The sequence below is a fragment of the Xenopus laevis genome, chromosome 5S (assembly GCF_017654675.1).
Source record: "Xenopus laevis strain J_2021 chromosome 5S, Xenopus_laevis_v10.1, whole genome shotgun sequence".
Lineage (NCBI taxonomy): Eukaryota > Metazoa > Chordata > Amphibia > Anura > Pipidae > Xenopus > Xenopus laevis.
This window is the reverse complement of record NC_054380.1, coordinates 75,077,746-75,088,043: the sequence shown is the minus strand read 5'-3', so window position 1 is coordinate 75,088,043 and position 10,298 is coordinate 75,077,746. Positions and strand designations below refer to the sequence as shown.

Here is a 10,298-nt window from a genome sequence, read left to right as displayed (position 1 = left end):
GTCTTCATTCATCTGGAGCCAGTTAGTGGGGTTAAAAATTCAAAAATAAATAAAGTGTGTGTTTAATTGTTTAAAAAAAACAGGCAAAAAACTGATTTTAATTAAAGGGCCAAAGCAGGGTCACTACTTGCGATCAATGGGGGGCCCATCACCTGTCAGATGTTCCCATGGATTCTGCAGCAGGGTCGTGTCACTTGAGAGAAGCTGGAGAACTAGGTGAGAGCTAGGAGTCTAATGTTTCATACACAAATGTGGTGCGCAGGGAGCAGAGAGCTGTGAAGGTGTCATTAGCACTTACTTGTTACTTCTAACCCCAAGCCATTTGGGACAAAGCACAAGTTTTAGGATTGCATGAAGCCTTCATGGCTGCTCATCCCTAAAGTAAACACTGGCTTGGGCCGCCTCTGCCCAGGGATGGGCTATAAAGCCTGGGACACAACAGAGGAGCCAGCAGTGCAAAGAAACTCGTGGAGACACTAACTTATTGGGGATGGACAACATTAACACTACTATTGACATTGGTGGGGCAGCAAGTGGTTTGCCAAGTCCTGGTGACTCCAACAGCAAGCGCCTCAGGCACCGCAAATACTTACCTCAGAGATGGAAGTGTGAGCCCAGAGGACCTGCCAGGACTGAAACACAGAGGTAATTACACAGCTCCATTCTGCTTATTATGGGATGCTGCCCCAGGCACACAAGGGGAGTCTTTAGGGAGTTTTAGCTCATAAGTTTTTGCTGCCCAGTATCCATGGCCACACTCTTAACTGCTGGGTCTGCGACTGATAGAAAAGCACTGTCACTTTTTGTTCTTATTTTCTACAAACTGATATATTTACATATCATATTTCCTAATGACCCCAGAATCACATCCTGATACTGGCAGTTGTACATTGTGGGCCAGCAGAACTGATGCCCTATGGAGTATGGAGTAACAGTGGTACCAAGGGAAAGAGATCATCTATTTGTAAACATTTGGAACAGTCTGCTTGAATTGCTATACAAAACCTAATGTTATTTTTATATAAAACCAGCATTATACTTTGGTTTGTAGTTCCGCAACAGCTAGTGCATCTGCACTTAAACTACCACTACTCTTCATTTATATATTTAAGCCTGTATGGGTGCAGCAAAGCCAGAAAATCAGTATCTGCAATGATCATGTTGTGTGTGAGCTGAATAAATGTTAAAACACTGTTATGTTGGTAATCTGTAATATGGAAACAAACAGGGTTTATGTGAGAGAAGAAGAAGCCTTGAGAAAATAAAAGATGACTAGGGTCCCATCCATCCTCATAAAACATATATAAATCAGTGGTGGCAAAGAGCATCCCCACAGTTGCTGCACTACATCTCCTACAGCCCCTAACAAAGTTTATTGGTTTAACGGCAGCTGATGGGGTTCTGGAAACAGTGTCCTTATTAGGGTCAATTCATAGAGTACTCAGTTGGCCTCTCAGAGATTACTCATAGGAGCTGACATTTCTATGCAGGGTATATTCCTTACTTATCTGACTGTTTTCCTTCATCTCTGCAGACCTCAAACATTGTTCTGGAGACCTTGGCTTTTGAAATCCCATAAACCAAAGACCCAGGCCCATGTAAGTATCATAATTTTTAGATATTAGCAGACATATATATATATATATATATATATATATATATATATATATATATATATATATTGTTGTAAATTTTCTCAGACCCTCTATGTAGCCATGTGGGGTAAAGAGGACTGTGGCAAGACTTGGGGGCAGATTTACTAAGGTTCGAATGGAAAATTTTAATTAGAAATTTTCTAATTGTTTTTTTGGTCAAAATTCCATACAAAATTCCTCAATACACCACTTACTTGATTTCCAAGGGTGCATACATTTCCTGGCTGCGTCAGAAACCAAATAGTATCCAGTGACTTTGTATGGAAGGAGCACACCTATGCACAAGCTTTCGAGGGATACCCCCTTCCTCACGTGCAATTGTACCTGAGGAAAGGAGGTATCCACCGAAAGATTGTGCTGTTTTTTCTGCTGCAATAAATGGATTGAAACATTTTTTGGTCAAAACTCACAATTTCTAATTTAAAACCACCAACTCAAATTTGAATGGGAGATTTGTCACACCTCGACCATGGAAACAGTTCTAATTCGATACTTTGCCACCTAAAACCCGCCAAGTTCACGTAGAAGTCAATGGCAGAGGTCCATTGAACATATGAAGATCTTAATAGCCTTCCTGATACTTAAGTTTTTTTTCGGGGGAAAACTCAATTTGAATTTTTGGATTGTTCCTATTTGATCGAATGTTAGACGAGTTTTTTTCATAAATAACCTCCCATTTAAGTTGTGAGTAGATTCGAATTTATTAGAGTTAAAAAAAATTCACGTAACTTCGAAATTCGACCTTTGATAAATAACTCCCTTAGTCAAATTGTGTTTAACCTGCTGGTGGGAGACAAGTGTTGGACATTTCCCTATTAATATGCTGGAAATATCAGCAGCTATATCATAGAGAGAATATTAACACTTATGTATGTGTGTGATCCTATCCTATTTATGTTCGTTTTCAAGAAGGTTATGGCATCTCTGTTTTAGGTGGCATTCACTGGTCATTTAGTAGTTGGGATTTAAGTAACAACCAGCTTGGGGGTCTTTCAAATCACACCTACTTCCGCAAAATCTTAGCCAGTGTGAGAATACAAGGAAAGTGACCAGTGACTGCAGAAAGAAATGGGCCTTTATTTTGTCCTTATTTCTTATTTATTATAATGTACAAAAACAAAGGGGATATACATGCAGTCATTGTTGCCTTTGAAATTCTCAGACTTGAAAATGATATGTTAGATGCATCCTATACAAACTACACGATTTTCTTTGATGAGGCCCGTGCTAAAATGTTCCCTGTGTATCCAATATCTATTGGCAGTGACATGTGAAATGGCACAGAGGCAGCTCTGTAATGTATTAAGCAGATCCTCAACGGTAACGTGTCTCTCCCTTTATTCTAGCCATATGCCAGAGGCTTGCGTGAAAATCCTCAAGAACAGAAGCCTGTGGAGTACAACCATCCTGTGAGGTAAATGTGTTACAGTGTTAGTCATAGAAAAACACGGTTTGTGAAATGAACACAATGGAAACCAGATGTGAATGGGCCAGCCTAGCCTTCAGTTCTGACCTTTTATGCTGTAATGGTTTCAGATGCACATGGGGGGGGGGGGTAGAATGTTTTATTCGTCATTAAATAGAAGCATGATCCTTTCCACACATTAGGGCTCATTTAGTAACAGGAAGGCAGTGTAGTGCAGTGCAGACTGCAAAATTCCATTCTGCCATTTTTTCAGGCACGGATTTCTAACTTTGGCCACCCCTAGGCCACAGGGTCCTCACACCCATCTGCCATCCCCCTGCGAAACATTGGAGACTCGCAGAAGATTAAAGAGCTGTACATAGCCAGTGCTTCTAAACAAAAAAAACTAGAATTCAGCTGGGCAGCATGCCACCCCTAAAACCATGCCTCCCTTGGCTGAGGCCTTTCCACAAATCTGGGCCTGATTTTTTTGCACATTGCATATTGCCTTCCTTGCTCCTTGATATGTTGTGCTCCATTTCAGTGACCTGCTGCCTCCATAAATGCAGCACTGCCTGTGTTTAGCAACAGTGCTGTAGTCATGAGGGCCAGAAAGGAGGAGGCACATCAATGTCTCCCTCCTGCCTCCTACCAGTCCCCTAAATTGTGCATCATTCAGGCTGCAGTGGATCCTGTTCTTACAGACTGCCCTATGCACTTTGCACTTGTGTTTGCCAATGAGCCCTCTTGTGTAACCAGTTCAAAGGATACATAGCCTTTATTACCATGGCATATTTGGCCAAAATGCAAAGTATCACTTTGAGTTGACCCTTTAGTAGAAATGGTCTACCTATATATATTATATGTGGTTTTACCCTGAGTTCTTGTACAGCATCTTGTACAGAGTTTTGTGAGAAGTACTTATGCCAATGAGCATTTTTAAGCCATACAGAGGTTTCCAACCCCCAGCAGCCAAGTGTTCACATTCATTTATGATAGTCTGTTCCAAAGCATGCATTGCCATTGGGCAAGAATATAAAACCTAATGATTACATTTTTTATTTATCTATTATTACATTTATGAGAGATAATGTACTTCTTGCCTTTTCTTGCTTTATGCAGTAGTTAGATTCCATTACAAGAAAAACATCTAAATCTAGATACACAGCCTTTGCTTCCTTTTGTAGTATGACGATGTCATATAAATACTACATATAAATAAGGAGATTTTTCAGTTCAGCTGTAATGCTTTCTTCATATGTAATTATTGTGAATTCACTATGAATAGTGACATTTCAATAGCTGTGTCAAAGGTTTAATTAATGAGGTTGTAATAGAATCACAATAAAAATTGAAAGGCCAAATCATAATATAGTGAATAAAGTACCCCCTCTTGTAAAATATAAGGATATTATAAGTTACCGAGGAGTTTCATGACCATATAAAAACACGAGGCCGAAGGCCGAGTGCTTTTTATACAGGTCATGAAACTCCGAGGTAACTTCTAATATCCTCATATTTTGCAACTGGGGGTACTTTATTTATTATAATACACAAATTTAAGTGAGTCATGTGACAGAAATGACATCAGAACTCACCGTTTATAACTGATGACATCAGAACTCACCGTTTATAAGGATATAATTTACAGGATATTCATGGCTTTTGTGTATTATAATATAATAATACTATATATGCACATATACAGTCACTTAAATACACCAAATTAGATGTAGAGATTACTGTAGCCTACTGGCTTGCCACCTTTACAATGAAAAACCATTTATTTGCTTCAGGTGAAAGTTCAGCTAAAGTCTAAAGGGGTGGCCTATATTCTTTTTTTTTCTAGGCAGTTTTTTATGTTGATTTACACTGCAACCATATATCAGAAAGGCAGGTATGATGCAGTTTAGGTTTCAAAGATTGAATTAGTATTTTTAATGCCTTGTCTCCCGAACCAATAAATGCATTGTTTGTTTTTTTTGTTTTTCAGATTATTTTGGCCCAAATCAAAGTTATTGGATAATACCTACCAAGAGGCAGCAGATTTGCTTAGAAACTTTCCCGTTCAAGCCACAATATCTCTCTACAATGACTCGGAGTCAGACACAGACAATGAAGAGGACAGCAGTGAGGAGGAACAAGACTCTGGATTTGAATCTGAATAATAGTCCATCACATTATTTCACACAAGAACCATTGGACTAGAGATGAAGAGCTTTGCAGCCACTTGTGTATATCTATACATATGTACACAGGTAAAACAGAAGCTTTCACAATGTCATTGTAATGAATACAGTCCAGACTTTGGCTATCAAACCCCAGCAGTTCAGTAATTGTTGGTCCCCAGATCCGAAAATTCTGCTTTAACCTGATTTCTGGCTCAGCTCAAAATGACATTTTTTGGGGGTCACATTATTTATATAAACTAGGGCTGTCAAATTGATGGCCCTTAAGGCGCTACTACACAACAGTTCTCTGTGAGTGAAGGGCTTTAGGATAGAAACAGTAATATGAAGTGTTACTGTCACCTTGCTCTATTATATCTTCTGTTTGGCAGCCCCTATTTCTTTCAAGAGGCTAATATCCTCATGGCTTTTACAGGAGCTGCTACAATGGGTTTTCATAATCCTACTACATTCATTTCTGCTGTGTAGTAACCCAATATGGAGCTCAGTGCAGTTCCTTACATATACTTATACATATATTATGGGGCACATTTACTTAGCTCGAGTGAATGAATAGAAGAAAAAATACTTCGAATTTCGAACGTTTTTTTTGGCTACTTCGACCATCGAATTGGCTACTTCGACCTTCGACTACGACTTTGAATCGAACGATTCGAACTAAAAATCGTTCGACTATTCAACCATTAGATAGTAGAAGTACTGTCTCTTTAAGAAAAACTTCGACCCCCTACTTCGCCAAGTAAAACCTACCGAACATCAATGTTAGTCAATGGGGAAGGTTGGTTACAGGTAATTTTGGTTACATTTTGTAAGCTAACATGATATATGTATAAATATATAAATACATGTTCAATTATTTTGGGCATCATATTGCATAAATTATCACTTGTGTGTAAAGCTAACTAGTTGAGAATAGCTGCACAGAGAAATGTCTATTAAATGGAACAATAGATAAGTGGCGCTCATACAAAAGTACCATGTGGATTGACCCCTGTATAAACACCTTAATGTTACATATTGAACTGCCACGTGAAATGTATAATGATGAACTTCAACTGAAAGATGAAGTGGGGGCTTAAAGCAGGAACGATTCTCAATCAGCACTTTTCTTTTAAAAGAATGGAAGCAGCAAGAGTATGTCTGCTCTTCTAACGAGATGTGTGAGCATCGTTCTCCAAGTGATATGTGAGAAAATGTGAAGCACTGTATGTATACTGTAAAAATGTAAGATATTATAGATAAGTGATATATATATTTATTTGTATGATATGGCATGGCATTTTTATGATTTATTAATAAAGTTATAATGTTAAACATTTACATGCTTTGCAATTTATTCCATTCTGTACATGATGTTACATATCATTTATATTAGAAGAGGGTTTCGTCCAGGAGGAAACTACCTGGGGTGCAGTGGGTGCGATCGCACCTGGGTCTGAACCCCTCAGGGCCAGCCAGATCATAGCGTCAGAAGGAATCCGGAATAAAAATTGCGTCCAATGGGGGGGAGTGGGAGTGCATGACCTGCACGGAATTACTAGTTATGTTGCTGGTTTCTCCTCCACTTATACAATTTTTTAGACAGAAAAAATGTAAAACAAATTCATAATAGAGAGCAGTGAAGAATCTAAACCCTTCATACATATCTTTGTAGGCTATTGTCACCTATATAATTCCACCTCTTAACAGTAACACCAAAAATGAAAGTGTTTTAAAGGAATAACAATTTAATGTACTGTTGCCCTGCACTGGTAAAACTGGTGTGTTTGCTTCAGAAACACCCATTGCTATACAGCAGCTTGTTTGTATAAACTATAGTTGTGATTCTCAAGCAAACACACCAGTTTTCCAAGTGCAGTGCAACAAAAGATGATACTGTCATTCCTTTAAAACAAACTAAGTTTTTGGTGTTACTGCACTTAACAGGCTAATCAGTTACTGTAACTGAGCCTGTTGAGTGCTGTATACTAAATAGTAAACAACTTTATTTGCATATTGTATGATCTATATATTGAAAAGCACTGGAATTTCCATATACCTTCATACACTTTAATGTATGTATATGCAGCAGTGAATTTTTGAGTGACAATATAGCATGTGTGCCAGTACATGAATGATTGTTTTGGATTCTAATTGTATGAACAGGAACATTCTGCCGTTTTGTCAACTTTCCAATTCTATGGAAATTACATGCACACCCCTAAGATAATTGCATCATTTCTAATAAATGTATTTTATTTATGAACAGAAACAGTTGAAATATACGTTATTACTCATGTGACCCGTGTCCTTTCTTTGACATTGCATATGGATCTTACAAAGGACAAAGTACATGCGGGGATACATTACACTTCCAGCAAACACCACATATGTCATGGAGACAAAATACTCACCTATCTCTCTGGTGTCAAAGCCATTTGTTGATTTGTCACTGACTTCATCTGTTTTCCTTTTTCCTCAGTATTCAGGCTTTCTCCATGTACAATAAGTCAGCAGACTAGATGTTGTGGGGTATTCCCTTTGGCCCTACACGCATTCTAATTTACAATTCAGTCTGGTCCCACACATTTCCGTTATGGTGTTTGACTGTCTAAGTCTTGTGATCTGCACAGAATGAAATCCTTAATTAATAAGCATTAATATATATATATATATATATATATATATATATATATATTTATATCATTATATACATATGTCTTATATACAGCATAAATAAGCATACATTAGAACAAAAAATAGCATTTTCCAATGTTATTTTCTTTATAAGACGTTATTAGCTTTATTAGTTATTGCGATTCAAACAAGAAATACTGGAGTGCATTTTCAGGACCTTTCTGATGGTGGCTCATACTTTCTTAGTAAGAAATGTAATAGCATGTACGGCACACTGGAGCAAATTATACGATTCTACTATTTGCAAGGTTTGCACTCCTACATTGAATTCATTCAATCATTAAAATTTTTTTTTTTTACACTGGGTATATTTTATCAACACTTAGGGGCAGATTTACTAAACTCGAGTGAATAATTTGAATGAAAAAAAAAATCGAATTTCGAAGTATTTTTTTGGGTACTTCGACCATCGAATGGGTCAAATTCGAACGAATCGAACGATTTGAAGTAAAAATCGGTCTACTATTCGATAGTCGAAGTACTGTCTCTTTAAAAAATACTTCGACTTCATACTTTGCCACTTTAAACCTACCGAGCTGCAATGTTAGCCTATGGGGACCTTCCCCAGCACTTTTCTAAGCTTTTTTTGATGGAATAAAAGAAGAAGATTTGTATACCAGGCATTCCCAACTGCCAATATCATAGACTTCCCAGGCAAATTCTTCTACTGCTCATTCTAATGCAATACAGTCAAGGCCTTGGACTAGTGGGTGTGTTTATAGAAAGGTATTGGTCTCAAGTGCATTACATACAGCCTTTATTATAGGCTCCTTATTATTGGAGCAAATATGTTATTTTCCCACTGGATCCAGATGCCAAACAACTACAAATAAACCTCCCAATGGCTTAGTGATTTGGTTAGGGATGGTTAGGGATTACATGTACTTTACGGGGCCTATTTACAAGTGGTGACTGGTGCACAAATGCTCTTCTGGCAGTACTGGGGCACTGCCTCTGTTTGGTCTGATGAGGGGTCACTCTCTGGGCCCTCTTCTGCACCTCTACCACCACCCCCACGTGCTGTCCAACCAGCTAGGGCAAGGAGGTGTGGAAGGGGGTCTGACTCTCTCCGTGGGCCCAGTAAATAGGCAGAGTAGGTGTCCTATCTGGGTCCACTTTCCAACCTCTAGTGGACTATACCTCTTCACCCAGTGCCTCTGTGGCCACAAACTGAACTGATGCATATCTTCAGGACTCACAGGATCCGATGGGAATGAGCACCAAACAACAAGTCCCATTGTTTTTAAAATCCTCATCCATAAATACTGTATTCTCATCCCTGAGGGGCACCATAATGACATCTCATGGCACCCTTTCCCAATAACATCTGGAAAGCACTTATAACATCTAAGTGCTCTTAACATATGTATTGTGTGTTTGGTCAATTACTAATTTGCCTATACCTGTGTGTTGGCCTACTTGAATATACATGCACAAGAGAAGCAAATGTTTCATCCATATTTACAACATGCTAAATTCTGTTTCTTTGCCTAAATCGGAAACATCTTTTTTGTATATGTAGCGCACCCGTAGGTGTAGCTTTTGCTGTGTATTAAGGCTGTGTGTGACCAGGCTAAAACTGCTTGTAGTGTGCCCTGGACCCCCAGTGTACCCGTGCAACTCCCTGCAAAACTCCCGGTACCTAGTGTAGATCAATGCAGCAGGATATTCAGCCAGACAATTTCTTTGCAGTAAACTATAACTTGTTTATTAACAGAGAAAACAGTGGCAAGGTCGTAGTTCACATGCACTTCGATGTTCACAGTAATCATAGAGTAGCTTCAAACAATAGTATTTCCTCCAGGGGGTACAGGTACAGCAGACGTGCTAATATTCAATATAGATCAAAGTTACAGCAACAATAGACTTGGGGAATAGTTACCACTCTCACTGGGCACTATCCCTCTGGTGAAGCACTAAGGCATGGGTTTCTCAGCCTGGGGTCTTGTATCTTGGCACCGGACTTGGTCCTCACCTCACCCACTGTATTCAGCCTGGGGTCTTGGTATACTATCTGGTCCTCAACTCACCCACTGTAGTCCCTGCAGTAGTGGTTCATATACCATGGGGTCCTAACTCCACTATTTCTCCTCGTTGGAGCCACATCTGCTCACTAGCTACCCTGTGCTGACTTTCACTCCTAGAGCGACTATTACTGTATTACTATCACTATCTTACACTTAACTAACTTTCCCGGCAGACCTGGACCTGTAGTACCTCACACTGAGGCAAAGTCCCAGGACAGACCCCGACTGCATGGTGCTAAACCCTTTTATATTGACACACAGTGCCATCTAGTGGACAATCTCCGTGAACTAATTTGGACCCAGCAAGGGACATAGCTGCCTGAGTTAACTAAAGGGCCCTTAGGTG

General features: G+C 39.1%; 1 protein-coding gene across 1 annotated transcript; it reads left to right on the top strand.

The window, feature by feature from the left end:
- The first annotated feature begins 449 nt into the window (after positions 1–449).
- ripply2.2.S (ripply2 homolog, gene 2 S homeolog) lies at positions 450–6,567 on the top strand. Its single transcript, NM_001095695.1, is given in 4 exon segments — positions 450–645; positions 1,535–1,598; positions 3,002–3,069; positions 5,054–6,567. Coding segments are annotated over 4 exon segments (462 nt in total). The 5' UTR covers positions 450–490; the 3' UTR covers positions 5,229–6,567.
- The last annotated feature ends 3,731 nt before the right edge of the window (positions 6,568–10,298 follow it).